Consider the following 27,251-nt stretch of genomic DNA (forward strand, 5'->3'; position numbering starts at 1 on the left):
TAATACTATCATCGCTATAGTTCAGCTGCAATTGAAGTGAATCATGTCAACAAGAAGTGGCGCTGTACAATTACCAACACTTTTCTGTATTCTACTCTGCTACGAAACATGTGGGAAGATTACTACATAAATTTTCGTTCATAAATTTTCATAACTCTGCACAGCAGTGCTCTTTAGAAACTTCTACTTGCCTGGGGTCACATGAAACAACAATCATAAACGATTACCGTTTTGTTTATATACCATCCACTTGTTCTCCTGCAGGACGACAGCAGAAATCGTTATGAAAATTTTTGCACTTGATATTTTGCCTATCAACTGCAGTAAAGTATTTTGCCGTTGTGTAGTCAAAAGACTATACAGTCACTTGTACCGACTCTCTTATGCGTTTGTTACAAGCATTCAGCTTAATATTTGCGAAATACAAATTCTAATGGGAATAGCTGTAATTAAGGCTATCTTCACGTCTAGTCGTCGTTTGTGGAATGATTAGTACAAATTTTGAAGTACGGTACGTTTTTTACATGAAAGGAAAATTGGAATTATTGTCGTTTTTAATCAGAATTTGCAATGTATTTAAAATGTATGTATGATTATGTGATCAGAAAGCAATCAAAGTTCTGAACAAAAATATTAAGTTTGATGGCTTTACCTCACACTATTCCTAAGCCGTGACGTCAGCTCCTAGGTGATTATGTAGGCGTATAGCATTCTCAAAAGAAGCACATCAGGTAAGTGAGATGAAACACGTGGTTACCACACAAAAATGAAGTTTCCGAATGAACAGCTTCTGATATCCAATGCCTATTTGATTACATGTAAAGATCGAATAGAAAGTCATTTATATTGCAGAAACCACGGCACACGCAACAATGAAAGACAGTGGACGATCACTAAGATCATATCCGGGGAAACGCATCCCTTCAGTCGCTGTAAGATGACGGAGCGTGTCGGAAGTGATCATGTCGCTGTGCCCGAGGTAAAGAGGAAGTCACACAACGTGCCGTGGCTCGAGTACGGAAAGGTAAGTGATATGTTGGACACGGTTTCAGTAAGATACGTAGGAGTGGAAAGCGCACAGTTTAGAAGCTACAGAATTCGGGTGCTGTCCACCGCTCCGCTTTCATAAAACGACTTTAATATGGACTCAGCGACTTTGGAACTTACATTCAGCGATACTACTTATAATGAGAGACATGCAAAGATGCTGAGACACTGTGTAGTTATTATTTCTTTGCTGGAAATGAGGGTCGATATTGTGTGGTTTTGTGTGCTTCGCTGTTCGTAAATAGATGAAATGAAAAAGACGTGACTTGTGTATCAGTCATGAAGGAATTTTGATAATGACATTTCGAACTGCAACGGTTTAATCACTGTAGCTACAATTTTGTATCTATATTGCGTTTCATTAAGAATCTGTTGATCTGACGTGGCCTTAAGGCGTGTGCGACTCACCCGTTGGATGTTCCTGTTGGTAATTCGTCGCCGTACGTCGTAGCAATCCTGGTGATAGATTTTCAATCGATACTGCGTACTATCTGATGTTGGTATTTTCCGACAGTATCTTAATTTCCGTATTTTGGATAAAAAATTGCAGCGAGTGAAAGAAAATACCCGCTAACTTCATTTATGAAGCACAGGAACTTAGGAAAAAGCAATGTGGTTCTTTATCCACATCCGATTAATTATTCGCCGTGTCCACTTCCTATTATTCATCATGGGAACCCTTACCAATAAAAAGGCCTTGGACAGAGTAAGTGCACCTTTATCTTTTGTTGTGCATCTTACACGTCACACTACCGTTGCTTATGTGCTTGACTTGTAATCTTTGTTTATGTCAGCAAATGCTGGTTGTATGTAATATCATTTGCCAAACATCAATAATATTTCAATGTTCGCAACAAATATGAGCTACAAAAAAGTGAAACTCTAAAAAATATTTCTCAACTTCATTTTGATAGTTAAAGTCAAGAACGTGATACTTCCAAAAATACGCAATACTATAAAATCTGAACGTAATGGGTATCCATGACCACACACTTAACCATTCGAATTGTAGTTCACGATTTGCTGGAGAATTATACGATCTGGAATTCTGATGAGGTTTTTTGTAGATTTTTCACATAACTTGATTTAAATGTTGAAAATATTTAATTCCGTTCCAGTATTTTCATTTCCACTCACATGTCAGTTGTTCTTTTCGTGGTAACTGGAATTTCACTTCCATAAAATAACGAAGTGACCATCATAACTTTGGTCCCTAAACTGCAAAACGAAACCACCTCGAATTTTTACAATGTTCTGTTACAGACGGTTCGAATATTTATTTTATTTTCAACATCATTTTCGATATCGACGCCTAAGCAAAAGATGAATTTCATTAGGTGTTTGTAGCGGTTGTAAATTACTCTGACGTGTATGGGACGTTATCTCCATGTATAGGAAATTTCTCACAAACTACTCAAAATATAAGTAATTACATACATTCAAGAGGATAGTATATGATCAACTGAAATTTATTTCCTTTTTAACACTATCAAAGACAGGGCTAATATTTTTCTGCACTTCGCAGAATTAGTGTACATACAAACAGGTGGTGTCCATATTCTCCTGATTTCGGCTCTTGTCCAGAAGTTTTTATCATCATTTTTATCTCTCTTACATTTATACAGTTATGGTTGTGGATTGGGCTAGGAAACTATCTTATTGACTGCAGTTACACCGTCATTCGCGTAGTTAACGTAATTAATAACAACTTTTCTGCGCATTTAGAGTCTCTAATGTTACACTTATTGCCCGTTTTCGTAATAGAGAGCATAACGTTATGGGATAACCGGTCTTAAACATATATAGTGCTGAAACACTCCACAATGTTATGAGCATGTTTGCTTCATATCCCCAAACTTGTACGTCAGTCTCAAGACAAGTCATGTTGTGAAGGAGAGCTCAACAATTTAAAAAAACTAGTAACATGGAAGGATTATAAAACGTGCAGAAACAGAAATACTGCAGGTGCTTATGAGTTACCGCTGAAACTAGTTCGGAAGTAGTAAACGAATACGTCTGCATTAAAGTAGATCCCCAAATCATTAACTGAGTTTAATAGTCGATATTCGACAAAGGCGTTGACGTCACTTTAGTTTCGTACCACATAGTACGAATTTTAGGATCTTTTATCTGTTGTATATTAATGACTGTTAAGGTTTGAGTCAATATGTGGAAGCGAGCAGTGGTACTCAACATCAACTAAGATCAATTACAATATTACAAAGCAAACTTTCTATAGATTTTGCGGATTAAGGTGACAGTGTGAATACATTTTAGTTTCCTGTCAGCAGCAATTTGAATTATGTCTGCAGAAGGTGAAGTAGTTAAGAAAGGAGACCCAAAATACGAACTCCTGAATCTGAATTTGTGAAGTTCTTCGTGTGCAGTTTATGAGTATTCCAGAATAAGGGTTTCGTGATCAGCAGCCGTTCGTTATAGAATAATAATGTAATGATGATTTTTTTGAACTTCTTACAACATTTACCTACGTTTGTTTGAAAGTATCTTCAGAACAGTAAATAATCGTGTGATACGCAATCAGCGGAAGATACGAAACAACAGTGTTACGCAAAAACCCTCAAACGGCGCCAGAGTAGAGTGAGGTGTTTCCTGTGGCTGCTGGAACAGCCAGCACGGAGTCGTTGTGGCAGTCTGCCACCGCACTCAGTCGGCCCAGACACGAGAGGAGAGTCGGCCTTTTCTTCGTCAGTGCACTTGTGTACACTGCTGTGTATCACTGTGAAGGTACATCTGACACTCCTGCAGTAGCTGTAATACAGCTCTTGTAGCTGTTATCCAACATCTGTGAAAAGAGCCACCATGAAGCCAGAATGCACGCGTCCTAATATAGACGCCCTTTGTTTCCTCATCTCGATATATTACGTAATTTCTATTGAAAACAGAAATATTATTCCACAGGATCTATTCAGAGCTGCGAATACGAATATAAATCAGCTGCATAGGGGAATGACGACAGCGAAAGTTTGTGCCGTGCTGGGCCGGGACTCTTGCCACACATCCTCCACCCGACTATTAGCTTCGATATGTAATTCCTGCGCAGGGGAGAACGTTTTAATTAAAGTCGCTTCCTGGTATCAGAGAACGGTGCAATAGTCCTTCGGACATTCACCCAAGGAACATTTCATCGTTCTTCATCAGATCACAGGTACTGCGATTTCGCAGAAATATTATTGAAGCTAAAGCTCATCCTAGTTGACAGGCGATCTCATACGTCGATGACAGTCACAGCAGTCTTCATACTGGTGACTCAAGTAAACAGCATGAGAGCCATGTGACAGTGGCCTGAATGTGGGAGAGATTAGCCACAAAGAATAATTGACTCTCCTGTTTGTAAGACGAGTGTAATACCAAGGTTTTACATGTGTTCAACAAGACAGGAGGAACAGTCGTCCAGAAGCCGTATCACGTGCAGCAATAATTGATTACATTTCACGATCGCTAAGTTCGTAGCTCCAGAGACGTCTCTTATCAGTTCGTTAACAATGGCTGAGCGAAGCAGCAGTGTTCCAACCGCTGTTCCAGATGTGAAGAAGCAGGAGTCAGTATGGAAAGGTAAAGAACATGCCCCATGCAGTATTACATAAAGTGCGTAGCTAGAGTAATTACTTGTAGCCGGCCAGAGTGGCCGAGCGGTTCTAGGCGCTACAGTCTGGAACCGCGAGACCGCTACGGTCGCAGGTTCGAATCCTGCCTCGGGCATGGATGTTTGATGTCCTTAGGTTAGTTAGGTTTAAGTAGTTCTAAGTTCTAGGGGACTGATGACCTCAGAAGCTAAGTCCCATAGTGCTCAGAGCCATTTGAACCATTTTTGAATTACTTGTATCAGAAGTTAAATATAAAATTTCGCGTCGTTTCGCGCACAGTGATACTCAATTCGATCGTGACACATTCAGCGTCAAAAGGAGCGATATTATTTAATACAAGACCAATGTAAAGATGCAGAATTGAGCTTGCTATAGTAAGCCTCTCTGCTTCCGTTGAAAATCGATGTATTACTTGTGTCTGTAGGTCTGGACTGAAAATGCGTGTCGGAGCTAGTGTTAGTTCGTGTTCTTCCTGACTGGCATCCAAAAATTTCGTATCTACTGTTGAGTTAACTGAACTAAAAATACAGTAACTCTAAAAGTCTTCCCATCTAACATTAACAATTTATTGTGACTCGACTAATCGTATTAAAGTCCCGCCACCTTACCGGAATCTGTGTCTGCTTTTCTCGTCAGCAGATGACGGGTTTGCGTTTACTATCGTGACGCGAATAATGATTCATATTTACACACATCAAATAATGGTTCAAATGGCTCTGAGCACTATGGGACTTAACATCTGAGGTCATCAGTCCCATAGATCTTAGAACTACTTAAACCTAACTAACCTTAGGACATCACACACATCCATTCCCGACGCAGGATTTGAACCTGCGACCGTAGCGGTCGCGCGGTTCCGGACAGAAGCGCCTAGAACCGCTCGGCCACACCGGCCGGCTACACATATCAAAAAAAGTTTTGTATTACCTGGGTTCCGAGAGTTCATGAACCTGTACAGAAAATTGGAATAGAGATAAACATAAATATTGTTTCGCCCTTTATATTCCTCATGAAAACCACACATTGCATGTTGTACCGACGTACAGCGAGACTTTCAGAAGTGGTGGCCCAGACTGCTGTACACGCCGTTACCTCTAATACCCAGTAGCGAATCCTCTTGCATTGATGTATGCCTGTATTCGTCGTGTCATACTACCCACAGGTTAATCAAGGCACTGTTGGTTCAGATTGTCCCACTCCTGAACGGCGATTCGGCGCAGATCCCTCAGAGGGGTTGGTGGGTCACGTCAGCCATAAGAAAACCCTTTTGAATCTGTCCCGGGCATTTTCGATAGGGTTCATGTCTGGAGAACATGCTGGCCACTCTAGTCGAGCGATGTCGTTATCCTGGAGGAAGTTTTTCGCGCTCCCATCTGCACATGTTGTGAATTGTCGTCCTGAAGATGAATATCTCGCCAATATGCTGCTGATATGGTTGCACTACCGGCCGGAGGATAGCATTCACGTGTCGTACAGTCATTACGGCGCCTTCCATGACCACCAGCGGCGTACGTCGTCCCCACATAATCTCACCCAAAAACTCAGGGAACTCCCAGCTTGCGGCACTCGCTGGACAATGTGTCTAAGGCGTTCAGCCTGACCTGGTTGCCTCCAAACACGTCAAGACGATTCTCTGGTTGAAGCCATATGCTACACTCATCGATGAAGAGAACATGATGCCAATTCTCAGCGATCCATTCGGCATGTTGCTGGGTTCATACGTACCGCACTGCATGGCGTCATGGTTGCATAGACGGACCTCGCGATAGACGTCGGGAGAGAATTCAGGCATCATCCAGCCCGTTGCGCACAGTTTGAGTTGGATACGACGACCTTTGACTGCACGAAAAGCTTTATTCGACATGGTGGCGTGGCTGCCATGGTTCCTCCAAGCCATAATCCGGAAATAGGGCACATACTTTGCAGTAGTAGCCCTTGGACTGCCTGAGAGAGGCATGTCATCGACAGTTCCTGTCCCTCTGTATCTCCATGTGCGAACAACATCACTTTGGTTCACTCCGAGACGCCTGGACACTTCCCTTGTTGATAGCCCTTCCTGGGATAAATTAACAATGCGGACGTGATCGAACCGCGGTATTGACCGTCTAGGCATGGTTGACTACGAGCCGTGTACCTCCCTCCTCGTGGAATGACTGGAACAGATCGGCTAGCGGACGCCCTCCGTCTAGTAGCCGCTGCTCATGCATGGTTGTTTACATCTTTCGGCGGGTTTAGTAACATCTCTGACCAGTCAGAGGGACTGTGTCTGTGATACAGTATCCACAATTAACGTCTATCTTCAAGAGTTCTGGAATCCGGGATGATGCAAACCTTTTTTTGATGTGTGTATGTGCGCAATTTCATTCAATTTAAGTGTCTCGTTTTCTCAGTATAAATCTCAACAATACACTTTTTTTACTTTTACTTGATATTGGCAACAGTCACAATTTTGCGACAAAGTTTCAACAGATATTTCTAGAAGGTGCCGTTAGTCTGATTTTATTTCCATCAGTATGAATTATTACGGTGCAGTTTCTGCATTCAGTTAGACAGCGAACAAAAAATTTTTAGACGCACATGGTAATTGTCTGTATGATGTTTGGTAAATATTTAATTGTTTGACGAATGCTGAGCCAAGTAGTGAAAATTTTTGTTTGTTGCTGTTGTTGCCGTTGTTGTGGTACTCGATCTAAAGATGCAGCTCTCCATGCTACTCTATCCTGTGCAAGTCTCTTCATCTCCGAGTAATTACTGGAACCTACATCCTTCTCAATCTGCTTGTGTGTTCATCTCTTGGTCTCCTCTACGTTTTTTACCCCTCATGATTCCCTCCAGTATTAAATTGGTGATCAATTGATGCCTCAGAATATGTCCTACACAACCATCCCTTCTTCTGGTCAGTTGTGCTACAAATTTCTCTTTTCCCCAGTTGTATTCAGTACCCTCATTAGTTACGTGATCCACCTATCTAATCTTTAGCATTCTTCTGTAACACCACATTTCAAAGGGTTCTGTTCTCTTCGTGTGCAAACTGTTTATCGTCCATGTTTCATTTCCATACATGGCCACACTCAATATAAATACTTTCAGAAAAGACTTCCTGACACTTACATCCTTACTCCATGGTAACAAATTTCTCTTCTTCAGAAACGTTTTATACCTCCTCTATTTCGACGATTATCAGGTATTTTGCTGCCCAAATAGCAAAACACATCTACTACTTCAAGTGTGTCATTTCCTAATTTAATTCCCTCAGCGTCACCTGATTTAATTCGACTACATTCCATTACCCTCATTTTGCTTTTGTTGGTGTTCACCTTGCATCCTTCTTCCAAGCCAATGTCCTTTCCAATTTTGTTTATCGAAAAGGATATTCCTTTTCAGGTAGCACAGGCTAGAAACTCACAAATTTTGTGATGCACCACACAAAATGGTGTCGTTAGACAAATCTCGTTTAGAAACGTTTACTTCGTTTGAGTGTTAAAATACTTTTGTAGCTCAAAACGCAAGAAAATTCAATGAAGGTGACAAGAAGTGTCGGTTAATTGTAATGGCAGCGTATGACACGTAATCTGATGTTATCTGTGTTCTCACCATTTAATCTCCGACACAGTGGAAGACCAGAAAGACGACGGAGGTTCCCCCTGTGGATCGGCCTCCTCCTCTGCTGGTCACTTTCAGTAAAACAATTCTCTGTCTTCAGTTACTTTGTATTGTAATGTTACAAAATGATACAGTTAGAAAAGCGGAAGAAATTAAATCATACGACTGAGTTTTGGTGATTGCGAGCTACGATTTTTCGTAATTATGTTTCCTAATGTAATATGAATAAAGTATAGTCTCCTAGTAGATGTCTGGTGTTGCAAACCGTGTTTAAATAATCGATTGCGATAACCACATAACTCTTCTAATAGTTTCGTGGTCCTGTTGCGTTTCTTCATACACCTTGGACACTGATAAATAATTTGCAGCTCTGGTGGTACAGAAATAAAAATATATAACGTAACTTCAGAAAACTTTTCCTGATAATATTTAGTAAACGAATAGGAGGTAGGGACATAACTAGATATATGACTAGTAAGCATTCTTTCGAAGTGTAATTTACCGAATAATTTGAAAGTTTCACTTATCACGTCGGTGCAAGACACTTTATCTTGTTCTTATTAATGATGGTGCGTGATGAAATACTTTTTTATAATAATTACTAAACTGAATGCTGTCAACGTATTGTAAAACTCACATCAAAATTTTTGTCTACTATTGAGAATATACCGTCGCTTTTGATACAGCATAATACCCCACAGTCATTGAATTCTGTGTCTTTGTTCGAGGACTTAAGTACTGCTGCCGAATGAAGGTCCATTCCACCGACATGCCCTACTCGGAAACTATCGTAATGATTTACAAATGGCTAAAAGAATTCCTTTTTACATCGATGCAAGCAGGCGATTTTTCTTTCTTTCGCATTAATAATAACATATTATTTTGTCCTAATATCACTGTATTGGAGTAATTACTGGATTGAATATCGTTCAAAAGTCTTTGCTGCGTATTTTACAAACATTTACTGCTATTCATAAAATTCCGTATCTTCTAATTTAGCGTAACACCCATTACTCACTGCATTCTGTATCACAGTTACAGGTAACGAGTAGTGATGAAGTGGGTAGGGCCGTTCCACCTCTACTGCCTGTACAGGAGCAACACGTGGAGGTCTTGTTCCAATACCGTGAGTAACTTTCGGTGTGCTGAGAATACGAGTAGTAAGGATTCAAGTAGTGTAATGGTTTTGATGAAGTGACTTTGTTACAGAGCTTAAGTTTGATATCAGCAACTTGTTTCCGTATCTCACCTGCGTCTACTCAAATAAACACGAAATGAATGTAGCGTATGAACGTCTTTGTTACTTGTTGTAGTGTACTTTATACGTAACGTGATCTGGGGATTCTGTGACATTTGCTATGGGAAGGATATTCAGTTCTGCTAGTCTTACAGCAAAAAGCACTGTACCGGACACTTGTATTTGAGTATCAACGTTTTACAGGTCGTATTCTCTTCATTAGCCTGACAGACGCAATTCATGGATTTTGTTACTACCATATGGACGTAGTTGAAAAATCCATCAGGAAGGTGTGCACTCACTGACAGCTGAGTAGCTAGGACAGAGTTAGAGGAAACGATGAGGAGATCTTAATAACCTTCCGTTTTAGAACCAGAGTAGTTTGTGTCATAGAGGGCAGTGTACTGCCCAGTAGCAGTACAGTATTTAGTGGAAATGAGATGGTCATCATCACTGGTGTACCATACTTCTATACTTCTTAAACACTAGATTACTTAATAATTACTTGATCATGTCAAATAAATTTCTGTTTACAGAGGGTACTAACTTCATTACTATTTGTCCGCAAACCGTGTCAAAAACGTTGGATAGCAGTAAGCACCGGAAGATGTATTCACCTTTTATGACATGCAAGAGCAGTAACACTAAGTATTATAGCTGTCGAACCCCCTCCCCCTCCCCCCCCCCCCCCATGAACCATGAACCATGGACCTTGCCGTTGGTAGGGAGGCTTGCGTGCATCAACAATACAGATAGCCGTACCGTAGGTGCAACCACAACGGAGGGGTATATGTTGAGAGGCCAGACAAACGTGTGGTTCCTGAAGAGGGGCAGCAGCCTTTTCAGTAGTTGCAGGGGCAACAGTCTGGATGATTGACTGATCTGGCCTTGTAACACTAACCAAAACGGCCTTGCTGTTGTGGTACTGCGAACGGCTGAAAGCAAGGGGAATCTACAGCCGTACTTTTTCCCGAGGGCATGCAGCTTTACTGTATGGTTCAATGGTGATGGTGTCCTCTTGGGTAAAATATTCCGGAGGTAAAATAGTCCCCCATTCGGATCGCCGGGCGGGGACTACTCAAGAGGACGTCGTTATCAAGAGAAAGAAAACTGGCGTTCTACGGATCGGAGCGTGGAATGTCAGATCCCTTAATCGGGCAGGTAGGTTAGAAAATTTAAAAAGGGAAAGGGATAGGTTAAAGTTAGATATAGTGGGAATTAATGAAGTTCGGTGGCAGGAGAAATAAGACTTTTCGTCAGATGAATACTGGGTTATGAATACAAAATCAAATAGGGGTAATGCAGGAGTAGGTTTAATAATGAATAAAACAATAGGAGTGCGGGTAAGCTACTACAAACAGCATAGTGAACGCATTATTGTGGCCAAGATAGATACGAAGCCCACACCTACTACAGTAGTACAAGTTTATATGCCAACTAGCTCTGCAGATGACGAAGAAATTGATGAAATGTATGATGAGATAAAAGAAATTATTCAGATAGTGAAGGGAGACGAAAATTTAATAGTCATGGGTGACTGGAATTCGAGTGTAGGAAAAGGGAGAGAAGGAAATGTAGTAGGTGAATATGGATTGGGGCTACGAAATGAAAGAGGAAGCCGCCTGGTAGAATTTTGCACAGAGCACAACTTAATCATAGCTAACACTTGGTTTAAGAATCATGATAGAAGGTTGTATACATGGAAGAACCCTGGAGATACTAAAAGGTATCAGATAGATTATATAATGGTAAGACAGAGATTTAGGAACCAGGTTTTAAATTGTAAGACATTTCCAGGGGCAGATGTGGACTCTGACCACAATCTATTGGTTATGACCTGTAGATTAAAACTGAAGAAACTGCAAAAAGGTGGGAATTTAAGGAGATGGGACCTGGATAAACTGAAAGAACCAGAGGTTGTACAGAGTTTCAGGGAGAGCATAAGGGAACAATTGACAGGAATGGGGGAAAGAAATACAGTAGAAGAAGAATGGGTAGCTTTGAGGGATGAAGTAGTGAAGGCAGCAGAGGATCAAGTAGGTAAAAAGACGAGGGCTAGTAGAAATCCTTGGGTAACAGAAGAAATATTGAATTTAATTGATAAAAGGAGAAAATATAAAAATGCAGTAAATGAAGCAGGCAAAAAGGAATACAAACGTCTCAAAAATGAGATCGACAGGAAGTGCAAAATGGCTAAGCAGGCATGGCTAGAGGACAAATGCAAGGATGTAGAGGCTTATCTCACTAGGGGTAAGATAGATACTGCCTACAGGAAAATTAAAGAGACCTTTGGAGATAAGAGAACCACTTGTATGAACATCAAGAGCTCAGATGGAAACCCAGTTCTAAGCAAAGAAGGGAGAGCAAAAGATGGAAGGAGTATATAGAGGGTCTATACTGGGGCGATGTTCTTGAGGACAATAATATGGAAATGGAAGAGGGGGTAGATGAAGATGAAATGGGAGATACGATACTGCGTGAAGAATTTGATAGAGCACTGAAAGACCTAAGTCGAAACAAGGCTCCGGGAGTAGACAACATTCCATTAGAACTACTGACAGCCTTGGGAGAGCCAGGCCTAACAAAACTCTACCATCTGGTGAGCAAGATGTATGAGACAGGCGAAATTCCCTCAGACTTCAAGAAGAATATAGTAATTCCAATCACAAAGAAATTAGGTGTTGCCAGATGTGAAAACTACCGAACTATCAGTTTAGTAAGTCACAGCTGCAAAATACTAACGCGAATTCTTTACAGTCGAATGAAAAAACTGGTGGAAGCTGACATCGGGCAAGATCAGTTTGGATTCCGTAGAGATATTGGAACACGTGAGGCAATACTGGACCTACGTCTTATCTTAGAAGCTAGGTTAAGGAAAGGCAAACCTACGTTTCTAGCATTTTTAGACTTAGAGAAACCGTTTGACAATGTTGACTGGAATACTCTTTCAAATTCTGAAGGTGGCAGGGGTAAAATACAGGAAGCGAAAGGCTATTTACAATTTGTACGGAAAGCAGATGGCAGTTGTAAAAGTCGAGGGACATGAAAGGGAAGCAGTGGTTGGGAAGGGAGTGAGACAGGGTTGTAGCCTCTCCCCGATGTTATTCAATCTGTATATTGAGCAAGCAGTAACGGAAACAAAAGGAAAATTCGGAGTAGGTGTTAAAATCCACGGAGAAGGAATAAAAACTTTGAGGTTTGCCGATGACATTGTAATTCTGTCAGAGACAGCAAAGGACCTGGAAGAGCAGTTAAACGGAATGGACAGTGTCTTGAAAGGAGGTTATAAGATGAACATCAACAAAAGCAAAACGAGGATAATGGAATGTAGTCGAATTAAGTCGGGTGATGCTGAGGGAATTAGATTAGGAAATGAGAGACTTAAAGTAGTAAAGGAGTTTTGCTATTTGGGGAGCAAAATAACTGATGATGGTCGAAGTAGAGAGGAGTAGACTGGCAATGGCAAGGAAAGCGTTTCTGAAGAAGAGATATTTGTTAACATCGAGTGTAGATTTAAGTGTCAGGAAGTCTCTTCTGAAAGTATTTGATTGGAGTGTAGCCATGTATGGAAGTGAAACATGAACGATAAATAGTTTGGACAAGAAGAGAATAGAAGCTTTTGAAATGGGGTGCTACAGAAGAATGTTGAAGATTAGATGGGTAGATCACATAAATAATGAGGAGGTATTGAATATAATTGGGGAGAAGAGGAAGAGGAGCTTGTGGCACAACTTGACTAGAAGAAGGGATCGATTGGTAGGACATGTTCTGAGACATTGAGGGATCACAAATTTAGTATTGGAGGGCCACGTGGAGGGTAAAAATCGTAGAGGGAGACCAAGAGATGAATACACTAAGCATATTCAGAAGGATGTAGGCTGCATTAGGAACTGGGAGATGAAGCTTGCACAGGATAGGGTAGCATGGAGAGCTGCATCAAACCAGTCGTAGGACGGAAGACCACAACAACAACAACAACAACAACAACAACAACAACAACAGCTATAGAAACTACCTGACAGATTAAAAGCATGTGCCGAACACAGTTTTAATGTGTCAGGAAGTTTCGTATCAGCGCACACTTCGCTGCAGAGTGAAAATCTTTTTCTGGATTATAGTTTATCATGTACATACTGCAATGATGACACATTATTAGTCTGTAGCAGTGCATGACAGTGAGCTATTGCGGATAGATGTTGTTTATACTGATGGTGAACTGTTATTTTACAGTCCACTTCTACCGCCACGATGTGCAGTCTGGGCCATCCCCGAGACCCGCGCTCACGTACGTAGTAACAAACGTGGCAGCAGGTAAGATGCAAGAAAGGCAAGGCGGAGGCGAAACAGACCAGCAGCAGCAGCACCGCGAGGCGAGGAGGAGGAGGAAGAGGAGGTGAGGGAAGCCAAGACCAGCCGCGGCCTGCTGCGGGGGCTGCTGGGCTGCTGCCTCTGCATTAGGCTGCCACGAGGCCGCAGCTCCAGGAGGACCAGCAAGTGAGGCCGGCCTGTTGTGCCGTGTGTACAGAATTCTTCAGCGTGGAACTTACCGTGTAGCGCAGCAGAATTCGTGAGTATGCGGTCATGATGGTCCCACAAAGCCACCTCTAGGGTTGGAGGGACTGGGGGAGGGCTGTTTGGGCTTATAGAGATTTATGTTCTAAAGCTGTATGCTGGGACTTGAGTGTTAGTTATCATTCTTCAGAATTCTGGTTGTAGGGAAATAGCTCAATCAAGTTCAAAGGAGGCCTATGAAGAATGAATTACTGTTACAATTTGGATTTTCATCAAGTATCAACGAGTATGGGTTATTTATGTGAGAAAATCATGTATGTGTTTTAATCAAATTAAAGTAAACATAACTATATAACAGTTTTGGATGGTAGCTAAATGCATAGTTTCTTGTATGAATAATTTGTGTAAAAACAATTTTAAATTTATGAATAAACAAAACTAAAAATATTTAATTTATTTCAGAGTTCATCCTGAAGAAGTGCTGACACTTGGCAGTTAGGCTGAGGAAGTGGGTCATGGCAACAAAATCCCAGTATGTACTGAAAGAAACACATACAAAACCTATGAAATCTTTGTAAAAACATATAAGATGCTACTACTTGTCCACTAGCCGTTTCATTAGTTTGATTAGTAGTTAACTGAGTAATGATAGAGAGCACTTGACATTACTTCACCTGAAGGAAAATTGTGATACACGGATAATTGGACTCTTCACAACAGAAACCTAGCAAAACTTAATTTAAATAAGACTATCAGTAAATAGTAACTCAGTGTGCAGTGTAATCTATGAGATACAATGTAACCTTGGCTCTACCCATAAAAGAAATGATGTTCTGTAATTGAGAAAATGGTACAAAGTGAAAATTTGAAATTATCATCTGTCTATAATTTTTACTCTACCACAGAGAGTGTAGCTGTGGATCCTACCTCAAACCATCCACGCTAGTCAGTCAAACGGCAGCTGACTTTGTAGTAATCAGATGGTTCCCCATCTGGAAATATTTAGGGAAGTTTTTCAGATTGGAATATGTCTTTAAATTAAGGTCAGCTTTTCGAAATACTTTTCTGCAACTTGGAATAGGAATAATTTTTTAATTAGTTTTAACGAATGTGACATTTTCTTGGATAAAATTTTGATAGCCTTGATTTTGTAACTCAGTAAACTTCACGATCTTCTCACCATTTGCAGTTTATCTGTAATACTCGTCAGGAAAATCACCGACTTTGTCCTGTTACCCATGCTTCGGAATATGCCCTTGATGGTTCCTGCTGGGTCATGTTTCTATCTAATTAAACTTAAAATGGTTACAATTTCCTGGTTCCGTCCACTGTTTTCGAAAATCTGTCTTGTCTGTAAGCTATTGCAATCACCTCTCCGTTATTCGAAGTCAAGAAACCCCCTGGCTACATTCAACCTTCTGGGTATCACATAAGTCAAATTGTACCTGCGTTAGCTGCTGGCTGGTAACATCCAAATTGAAGTGTTCTCATATGTCAACCAGAAATGTTACATATTTCAGGACACAAGGACTTGCGTTAGACGTAGAGATTTCCAGCAGATAACGACGGACTGGGATGTTACATACTAGCATACAATTTGAAAAATTGCTGTCTTTGTTCTGTATGTATCAACGTGCGATATAGAGGAATAGTCTTCAAACGATAATGAGTGAGGCGTAATCAACATAAAATTTCACAATTGTCCCGCCTTTCTCACTTTACCTGACGCATTGACACACACATTGTAGATACGTTAACGAAAGTGTGTGTGAGTACTGAGCATTTCGATTAGTTACGGATACAAGAAGATGCGTTAAAATAAACATATGATTGTGTTGAATCACAAACAAAGTCCATAACACTGTCGCCAAGAAGTATACAAATTGTACTTATCGGTAATGTTTTCATTGCAGGATAACATACATTTACCTTTCCCTATCAATCCTGAGAGTTTGTAGTATCATCATGGAATCACACTGTAGACTGTATCAACGTGACGAAAGCAGCAATCGCCAGGAAACGATCGAATCGAATGTTATAAGCGGAAATTGCTCCGGTGTGTCTGGCAGCCGCCCTCTACTGCAGGCCCTTCGTTGTCCGCAGTTGGGGAGAAATTAGAATGGATCCAAAAAAGCAAAATGGTTCAGTAAATATGGACTCTTAAAGCGCATACCTGAAGAGCTATGAGCAGCTGTTAACTTTTGCTACTGTGAGATACATCTCGTCTACTGAGCAACTACTCACAGTTCATTAGGTTTGCGTTTTACAGCCTTTGTTTACTGGATATTTTTGTTGTTTTGGTTCACAGTACTTAATCCCAAAACACGAAAAGCAAAGAATTAGCAGTAGAAGTGATCCACTGTCCGAGGTATCAAAACTGTTTTCTCTCGTAAGTTTAGACTCGGTCGTTTCTCGACGAGGGTCCCATGCTGCGTCGGACTGACATATTTATCCCTCTCCATCACCTCTGAATGTTTGTAAGATCATCACGGACCAACCCCGAATGGCTCGCATTCTCTATGCGTTCTTCATTCACGCCACCATTTACAACACTGATCTAACACTCAATATAGAGAAAAGTTTCAATTTAAACGGACCTAGCGTTCCGTTAACCCTATACTGACTGCAGAGTCTTCATCTGTTGCAGGACGGAAGTGTAGACTTGATGAACATCAGAAGATCGTAAAATCGGTTTTCTTTTGGAATACAAATACTGGCACCTCTTTGTTGTAATAGTTAGATTAATTCAGGATTATTTTCCCTATTAATAAAACATATACCTGTGTTTTTCTGTTGCAGGAAACCTACACGAAGGAGAAGCACGAGTTGGTGTCTGCGTGGGCGCTGAAGCATTTCGGAAGCGCCCAGGACCGCTGCAGGTGGATGGAGGGGCTGCACGAAGAAGCCGTCAACACACAAGTGGCAGAGGTAACGTACTGCGAAAGCTTTAGCTATGCAACCAGTGGTGAGTAGAACAATAATATAAATAAAAATTTGGGTATACTAGGCACAGTAATGTGGTTATATATCAAAGACTAAATCGTTGTGTCTCAATCTGACGTGCAATTGAAATTTTCATCTGTGTGTTTACACCCTTAATTTCCAGAATCAGAATCTTTGATCAGAAACTGAATTATACGATTCTAAATAAGTTTTTTTTACAGATTCTGTTCCATCTCTTGTGTAGATATGCTTATTCATTTCAATTTTTAAACACACAATAGGTTTTTTATCTTTCTAAAACTTTTAACTGATTCTCATGAATTCACCCAAGCCAATACACCTGCATATATAACTGCATTGCTGTTCCAGAAACATGCCACTTCTTGCCTCAACCACTATTTCCGCCATGAGATTCATCTTCTACACTGCCTCAAACGAAAAATGAACGGCATTTTTATTTGTTCAGGCGTTCACGTGCGTGTGCTTTTTACAACTTCGATCCTTCTCAGACTTGAAAGTGGACTGTGGCAGCCATGTGCTGTGTTGAGAGCAGTCAGTGAGCGAAGTTCTGTGTGACTAACGTTCATCTGTGGCTGAGAATGTCAGCCATTTGCCTACCTCAGGATGTTCCCTGTAACAGGAAACAACCAAAACAAAAACAGCAATTATTAACCCTCCCCACTAACGTCCCAAAAGACACATAACGGTCCAAAGAAGTCTTCACATTTAAACAATGTATCAGGGGATCAGAAGACTGAAGATTATCAGTTAAAAAGTTCTGAAGTCAAAACGTTTTAAAAATTAAGGCTGTGGAAAGTCATAAATTACCATTAAACGTTATCGTCAAGGTATTTTTCAAACAAGAGATTAATATATTTTGAGTTACAGAAGTGCACCTGTAATAGCAGAACCACAACAGTTCTTGTTGATTCAGGTCCTTCGATCAAAAATACAAATTAAATCGAAGTTATTGTCCGTGACTGTTAATGAAAGTTTGGAATAATGTTCAATGTAAGTCGTTTGGCAGATTTGTTCTACGACAAAAGCCCGCAGAAAGTACATTTTTATTTATTACTAGAAAAAGCGGTTTCTTGACTGCCTAGTTAAATGCGATGGATTTTATTCAATTATTCACGAGAACTGTTTGCAACTGTTTAGGGGGTAGTTTCAAATGACCCCTACTGTGATGACAGGAGAACAAGCTGTGTCAGCTGTCGTAGGTTTGGTGAGTCAGCTCTGCCTGTCTTCCTAAACGTTAATAAAATGAAATTATTTTAGCGAATATCGTAGCAAAATGATGCCTTTTGAGTGTTTCATACAAGCTGTCCGTGTATTCAATTAACTACGGATTCCTTCGGAAGTACGGTCAGACTGGACAATGTAGTATAGTTATCTTGCTTGAAGGAGAAAAATTTAGTCACCGGAATGGTAGTGAAGACCTTTCAGTTAAAGCCTGAATTATCCGTTGCCAACCTCACTTTGAATTTCACAGATGTAACTGTAGTGTTGCGCTTAATTTATAATGCATAGTACGAAATAACATAAACAAATAACATATTGGTATGCGAGATATTTTCGCTCATAAAGTGTACCAATTTAGAGATAATGTTTTAATATCATAGGTAGGAGGAAGCAACAAAAAATCTTTGAATGTAATTACCGCAGTTGAGTTATTGGTATTGGAACGCAAAAAAGAGAAGAAAGTGAATTATTCACGTATTATGATATAAAAAAGAAAAAAAAATCCGTAGAACCACTACTTCCTTGTGAATCTGAAACACTTTGCATCAGCAGAGGATGAACATATTAAGGTTCTAGATTCTATGAGTCTTTCAATACAATTCCACCGTGGATTTTCCTTTGTTTGATATTTCCTTGAATCTTTGCCAGATTTAAAAATGCTGAAGGTCTTTTGACATAGGGTTGGTGACGTTTGAAGTGTCAAATTAACTGATAATCTAAAGCAAATGAAAACAGTATTTTGGCGTTTTTTTCGTCATAAGAAGAATAGAGGCCGACATTGAATAAATTTTTTTTATATCACTGCTCTAAGAAATCATAGCAAACTGTAACAACAGAAACTGAATAAGAATATTGGAAGGAAATAGTGGTCTGGCACTACTTATACGTGGGTGTAATGCGAAATCAGCAGTAGCAGAGTTAGAGACCTGCTCTATAGACTAACGTGCTGCGAGCTAGTTGGCGAGACAGGGAGGTTAACCAGACACGAATGTAGTGCAAATATTGGACTCACGACTACAGATCTGGTTCACCAGCCAGGCTGAGTGTGCCTTTTATGCGGTTTTTAACGCTTGTTTAGGTGAGTATTGGGCTGATCGCCAATCTCCACCTCATAAAATAACACCATTCACAAACAGCTGCAAAACGAAGATATACAGATCAGCGTGTGCAGGATTCGCAGACAGGTGACGAATACAGCTTTCCTCCATTAGGTTTAACTTATGGCTGCTTCAACAGGGAGGGTAACCATCCGGAAAGTAAAAAATAAAAACAAAAAATACCAGGCCACAAGCACTGTGGAATTCGACCACACTATAAAAGTTAGGAGAGAGGTTATACGTACCAATTGACATGAGGATCGGAGGAATTTATTGTGTATACCTGGAAAATGATACATTACTTACGCTGGTTTTGGATTTAAGCCACTTAGCGTTAGTTTGTTACTCTTCGCGTTTTAGTGGTAACCGTTGAAATCGTGTAGTATGTGATTTAACTGTTCAGTTGGAGAAAGCGTTTCAGTAAGAAAACCGCAAGTTGTCAAACATACAACTTTTAAAGTTGTGATGGTGCAAAGTATATGAAAATATACGTCTTATATTCCAGGGTGTGGAATGAGAGTATTAAGTATATACACTAGGTAACAATATTTATCAAAAATTTACGCAAAATGTATAACTTGCAGTATTTCACAGTACTTCAGAGGGTGCTGACAGGTATCCAAATACTATAAATTTTTGCTGCCACATTTTTCTCAAAGATGACTTAAAGCATAACTTGCGTATCTGCGAACATTGAATGAACCCATAAATTTATTACTATCCAAATTATTGTCACATTTCTAAAGTAGAGCAGGAAAGCAGCGGCAATAATAAACAGATGACTACGCATTTTAGAAGCCTCAGCTGGTCTGAGGGTTTCTATCAAGTTGACGATATAAAATATGCTTAGAGATTTCGGGAGTAGTGACCTGCTGATAAAGTACTTTTCCCTATACCAACAACTATCACATCCAGTCAGCACAACATGAAATGCAATCAACTTTACAAGCCAGACATAGGCACCACGACTTTTAGTGCACTTGTCAACAAGAGTAAACAGTGTTATCACCATGTCTAATCTCCTCTGATATCGAATGCAGTCAAACATTATAATGAATTCCTAAGACCAATTAATTTCCGTACCTATGATGCTTCCATGTATCACAACACTTTTTCCACACATAAAATTCTGCAAGAAACACAGCAGAAATGCAAAAAGTGCACTGTTGGCATTGTGTATAACAACGTCTATATTAATTAAACACTGTCACTATCTGCACATATTTGCCATATGGGTTGCCAAATCATTATTGTGAACCATAAAGTATACTGTTTGCATGTCAAAACACATGCCGCTTATGAAAAGTAACAGACTTTTCATTTTGCAGGCCTAATGTCGAATTAGGAATCTGTCCTAACCGAGATAAAGTTTTGGGTAAGCACACAAACAAGTATGAATTTTGAATTTGTAACTGAGCCTACTCATTGAGTAACACCCTGTATTTCAGCACCAATTTAAGAAGGGTGAAGATAATGCATCATATTGCAGATTGCAATTATTATAAATTATTGGACCTAGTCAAGTTCAGGTCTCAGATAAACACATTTACACATGCCATTTCCTATAATCATCAGAAACATAATGAAAGCACCATACTTTCACACAACATGCCCAAACACTAATTTAGGAAGGAAGGAATAAGGTGGTTTACCGTAACATATTATTTATAGTTCATCGAATAGTAAAGCGCGCGCACACACACACACACACACACACACACACACACACACACACAGAGAGAGAGAGAGAGAGAGAGAGAGAGAGAGAGAGAGAGAGAGAGAGAGACCGTTTATCACAAAAGTATAACTACAGATCCCTATGACAACTACATCAAAATTAAAAAGCATTATTTTTCAAAATATGGAAGATTTCATACACTATGCAAGAACAATGGACATTCAAATTAAACATTTCCGCAACTAAATACTTACCCTTTTAGAGAGCTTCATCGACTTCTACAAACGTGTTATAGAGCCATAATTCCGATTGTAGAAGTTTGTTTCATAGCTAGCCCCGACTACATCCAGTCATGTGCAATAACTGCCATCGATTTACGTTTCTTAGGATAGATTATCTTTTCACCTCCTGAAATGGTGCTGAGAAACAGCGTGTTATAACACGAGTAAGCCCAAAATACCTATTTCTTTCTCTGCATATCTAGAATTGTATGCTGGATGCCATAGTTTACATCTTTTACTCCTAACTTACAATGTCTACTGCGTTATTTTTCTTAAATCACTTGTGATTAGCTATGGAAATAGTATAGCCTAGTGTTCACTGTTGTTTTTAGGCACCAGTATGATGAATATGTGTGGAAAATAACAGAGTACGTTGAGTATAATAATGCTTTAGTCAAATATTAAACACTGCAATTTACACATCTGCAAAGGACTTGCTAGCTATACAAAAAGAATATTTTGATACTTGACAAGAATGTGGAAATTAATTGGTTTGAGGGGATTTACTGCACTGTTAGAATGTGTTTGTTTTTACTAATTTAAATCTCGTCTGATGTCATTGTTTACTTTCTTCAGCAGCAGAATACTCACAAGGGTATATTCTAAGATGTAAATAAAGATTTTGACGAAACTTAGCATTATTTGCACTCCTCTGTGCATCTGCCATCATTATTATCTCGTTTTTGACCGCTTTCACTTTTATGGGGTATAATCACATCCAAAAAGGTAAAGAGTCATTCCCTCTAAACCTAAAATATCTTCAAAACCGCAAAACCGCAAAACATAGAAAAAAATGTCTTCATATAATTGTTAAAATGTAATTATAACAAAAATTGATATTGTAATGAAGCCTTCATTTTCAAAGTTTTTCAGGCCAGTATAATCAAACATTAACTACAGAAGATCTCACGCCACTTCCACCCACATGTAATGAAGCTCGTCTCTGAAAAGCCATTTTTTGGAAATAAGTTGTAAAGAATACACTGTTGAAGTATTTTCGCAATACCTAATTGAAAAACCAAAATAACCATTATCAGTCTATTTATTTGTTTTGTTACTTGTTATTAGATTTTGAGGTGGTCACTCCCTGTCCTCAGTATGAGATTCAAAACGGTGCTGTCACAAACTGTTCATTTGGTAACCCCAAAAGTCTCGACAGAACTGGTACACCTCCAGCATGATTATGATGACAGGCTTCACTTGAGAAGCAATATAATCTAGCTGCAGTCGCCAGTACAGATTCTGTTCCCTTCGCCAAGGTTTGCCAGCCTACTGAAATATGCATGGTGCACAGGAGGATGCTGTTAGGATCACTCGCAACTGTTTCGGAATTTTGCTGTATTTTGTTTTATATTGAGTTGTTCGTGGTATACATTACGTAGAGAAATTTGTTTCATAGTGTAAAAAAATGATCAAGCTTTTCTTTATAGATTATCATTACTGTAATGACTTCACAATATCAGAAAGAATTACCTATTATTTTTAATTAACATCCTACACATACATGTAATGGTAAACAAAGGCCATAAAACATGAATTACAAAGGCCATAAAACATGAATTTCAAAGGTAAAATAACAATTGAAATCACAAAGCGAAGCTAAATAAGGCAAAGAATTAGATGCATAATGAACATTCATGTACTTCAATTAGAAACGTTGAAAATAATCGAACAGCACGTTTTTTGCAATATGTTTCATAAAAATGGCGTTTGAGGAGCCAGCTTTATTACATATGGATGGATATAGAAAGGGAGTGTGTCTAATTTATGTTATAACAGGCGTTTTAATTTCTCAAAATTTATTAGTAGTGGTGGGATATTTTGCAGAAAAAATCATTTTATACCAGGGGAAAGTTAATACAGTTCTACTTCTATGCGGAACACACTTTTTTGTTCACGATGCACCAAATTACATTTGGGTTAGTTTTTACCCGTAAGTGAAAATGTGCAAAAACGGGAAAAATGTGTATTGCATTATTTGGGCCAGTTTACATACCCACCATATATCATCAAGACCATTTATTTACATCTGTGATAGTTCCCTTGTTAGTCAGCGAGTCAATATTTTCGCAATCTTCAAGCATGTTATATTTTGTCGACTGGACAAAAATGCATGTGTGCTCACCTCACACGAACTAAGAGGCTTGTAAAATGCAGAGTCATCAATCTTAATTTTCCGCTGGTTTCCTATCCACCTTGTGACGCTTGACAGCAATTAGATGTGCGAAGCAGTTAATTTTAATATTCTTTCGATATCTGCACGTACAGAAATGCTGATTTACTTAAGAAACACCCAGCACCATATTTATCAAAAATATTATTTTTGAACCCCCCTTTAAAATACTACGCAGCAAGTTACAGTCTTTATGTAGTTTTTGGATAAATGTGTGTGTGTGTGTGTGTGTGTGTGTGTGTGTGTTTACAAAAGGAAATAAATCTTTCTCCACAAAATTAGTTGCCTACTTTGTAAAAGAGATACCACATACAAGGACTACGTTTTAAATATACTTTCCTTATTTATTGAAACTACGAGTACTTTCAGATTCGTAGCCTCATTTTCATACTACATAGTAAATGGCTAGAGAGAATGGAGGAGAGGAAGGTGGACAATGAAGGAGGGAGACATGAGCAGCACACGAAGTTAATCTTTATATTTTTCCATAGATTTACTCGGAAGTATTTCTACACTAAACCCAATCAATCTTCTGCACTGCTACATACGGGCAACCATCATCGATTAGTGTGTTCCTACTGCTGGCCGAAGTGGCCGAGCGGTTCTAGGCGCTACAGTCTGGAACCGCTCGACCGCTACGGTCGCAGGTTCGAATCCTGCCTCGGGCACGGATGTGTGTGATGTCCTTAGGTTAGTTAGGTTTAAGTAGTTCTAAGTTTTGGGGGACTGATGACCTCAGATGTTAAGTCCCATAGTGCTCAGAGCCATTTTTTGTGTTCCTGCTCTGTAATCAACAACTAATTACATGTTGATATCTATACTTGCATTCGGCAAGACTCTTATACTCAGCAAAAATATAAGAAATCATATGCCATTCTCTCAAGTTTGCACCAAAACAAATAGTTTGTTGGCACCCACTAGAACTCACCAAGTCCACTGACTTTGTTTCATCATTTTTCAGTGATCTAATCGTGTGTTGGGATTGTATGAGCGTGTAGTTGCTTGGTTAGAAGCGCCCACACAGAAGAGCACGGAGTAGCTCTGATAACTGGTGGTGGTATTCAATAGTTTCTCAGCTCGACACAGCAAACATACGTATTAATCCTTATAGTTTATGCCCGCGTCTCGTGGTCGTGCGGTAGCGTTCTCGCTTCCCACGCCCGGGTTCCCGGGTTCGATTCCCGGCGGGGTCAGGGATTTTTTCTGCCTCGTGATGGCTGGGTTTTGTGTGCTGTCTTTAGGTTAGTTAGGTTTAAGTAGTTCCAAGTTCTAGGGGACTGATGACCATAGATGTTAAGTCCCACAGTGCTCAGAGCCATTTGAACCTGATAGTTTATGTTCCTGCAGAGTAGTATAAGTCAGCAAGTGACATACACTGCTGGAAATGGAAAAAAGAATACATTGACTCCGGTGTGTCAGACCCACCATACTTGCTCCGGACACTGCGAGAGGGCTGTACAAGCAATGATCACACGCACAGCACAGCGGACACACCAGGAACCGCGGTGTTGGCCGTCGAATGGCGCTAGCTGCGCAGCATTTGTGCACCGCCGCCGTCAGTGTCAGCCAGTTTGCCGTGGCATACGGAGCTCCATCGCAGTCTTTAACACTGGTAGCATGCCGCGATAGCGTGGACGTGAACCGTATGTGCAGTTGACGGACTTTGAGCGAGGGCGTATAGTGGGCATGCGGGAGGCCGGGTGGACGTACCGCCGAAATGCTCAACACGTGGGGGCGTGAGGTCTCCACAGTACATCGATGTTGTCGCCAGTGGTCGGCGGAAGGTGCACGTGCCCGTCGACCTGGGACCGGACCGCAGCGACGCACGAATGCACGCCAAGACCGTAGGATCCAACGCAGTGCCGTAGGGGACCGCACCGCCACTTCCCAGCAAATTAGGGACACTGTTGCTCCTGGGGTATCGGCGAGGACCAATCGCAACCGTCTCCATGAAGCTGGGCTACGGTCCCGCACACCGTTAGGCCGTCTTCCGCTCACGCCCCAACATCGTGCAGCCCGCCTCCAGAGGTGTCGCGACAGGCGTGAATGGAGGGATGAATGGAGACGTGTCGTCTTCAGCGATGAGAGTCGCTTCTGCCTTGGTGCCAATGATGGTCGTATGCGTGTTTGGCGCCGTGCAGGTGAGCGCCACAATCAGGACTGCATACGACCGAGGCACACAGGGCCAACACCCGGCATCATGGTGTGGGGAGCGATCTCCTACACTGGCCGTACACCACTGGTGATCGTCGAGGGGACACTGAATAGTGCACGGTACATCCAAACCGTCATCGAACCCATCGTTCTACCATTCCTAGACCGACAAGGGAACTTGCTGTTCCAACAAGACAATGCACATCCGCATGTATCCCGTGCCACCCAACGTGCTCTAGAAGGTGTAAGTCAACTACCCTGGCCAGCAAGATCTCCGGATCTGTCCCCCATTGAGCATGTTAGGGACTGGATGAAGCGTCGTCTCACGCGGTCTGCACGTCCAGCACGAACGCTGGTCCAACTGAGGCGCCAGGTGGAAATGGCATGGCAAGCCGTTCCACAGGACTACATCCAGCATCTCTACGATCGTCTCCATGGGAGAATAGCAGCCTGCATTGCTGCGAAAGGTGGATATACACTGTACTAGTGCCGTCATTGTGCATGATCTGTTGCCTGTGTGTATGTGCCTGTGGTTCTGTCAGTGTGATCATGTGATGTATCTGACCCCAGGAATGTGTCAATAAAGTTTCCCCTTCCTGGGACAATGAATTCACGGTGTTCTTATTGCAATTTCCAGGAGTGTATTTGTGAGCAGTGGCAAGACTCGCTGCTGTGTGATATTAATTTCTATTTCCTTCCCCTTCTCTACACATGTTTTCGCTAAAGTGTCCTACTATAACAAAAAAAAAGTATAATGAGAGTAACGTCACCCACATTGTAGAACAGGCCACTCTTTAATGGCAGTTAAGCCGAAACAAATGTATAGTGAAAGGGAAAAAAATAAAAATTATTATCATATAGCAGCAAGTCAGGACATTGCCTGTGACAATTATTTTGTATAAGCATTCTGTCTCATAAAAGTAACCCCACTGACCACGACCCAACGTGATGTAAACAAAACTCGCAGACTCACCTCTCCACATCAGGACCTTAAAAACCGTGGAAGGCTGTTGGACAATTCCTCGACTTCGCAAGCTCATAGAAGTTTTTCGAAAACGTTTAAGATTTTCGGCCAGGCAACCACAACTAACAGCAGTCCTCAGCAAAATGATGCTCCCTTCTAGGAGTTCTCAGAATGGCTTGTAAAAGATATGCTCTCACAGGATATCCATTAGCCATTAGTGTAGTATGGTAGACCCGACTCCCCGACTACAGCCCCTTTAGAAGGATTACGGGAAGAACAGCCCATCATCCGCAGTCTGCACAAATTCACCCTCCCCAGACACCATATACTGGATCCTGCCTTCATACTATGCATTCAGATACACATTGAACAGTCCTCCCCTATTGGTGACAGAAAACACTGGGCTGAAAAACCCACATAACATGTTAGTGGGAAGAGTACCACAACTGCAAGTAATGAATTAACGAAGTGATAAAATATTGATGATGGCGCACTTTAATGCTACCGGAGGCATCTTTCTTTATCTTTATTTTACATTATCATCATGTCGTACATTGAACATTCCTGAGAATTTAATTGAGCTTTTCATTAAAGTCCAACATATCATTGATTGAAATATCCAGATAATCAGGGAAATAAAATACTCATAACTCTCAAAGCATTAAATATCATTAAAGAAAACCTGTGAATATGTGGAGATAACTTAGCTAAATCA

General features: G+C 40.6%; 1 protein-coding gene across 1 annotated transcript in view; it reads left to right on the top strand.

Annotated features, from left to right (window-relative positions):
* The first annotated feature begins 937 nt into the window (after positions 1-937).
* The window catches only part of LOC126088443 (uncharacterized), a 165,715-nt gene continuing 139,401 nt past the window's right edge, over positions 938-27,251 (top strand). Inside the window, exons 1-2 of the mRNA XM_049906588.1 lie at positions 938-1,024; positions 16,804-16,969. Of these exons, the coding sequence (XP_049762545.1) occupies positions 938-1,024; positions 16,804-16,969 (253 nt within the window). The remainder of the gene's footprint in view (positions 1,025-16,803; positions 16,970-27,251) is intronic.

This window comes from Schistocerca cancellata, chromosome 1 (genome assembly GCF_023864275.1).
Source record: "Schistocerca cancellata isolate TAMUIC-IGC-003103 chromosome 1, iqSchCanc2.1, whole genome shotgun sequence".
In the NCBI taxonomy this organism is placed as follows: Eukaryota; Metazoa; Arthropoda; class Insecta; order Orthoptera; family Acrididae; genus Schistocerca; species Schistocerca cancellata.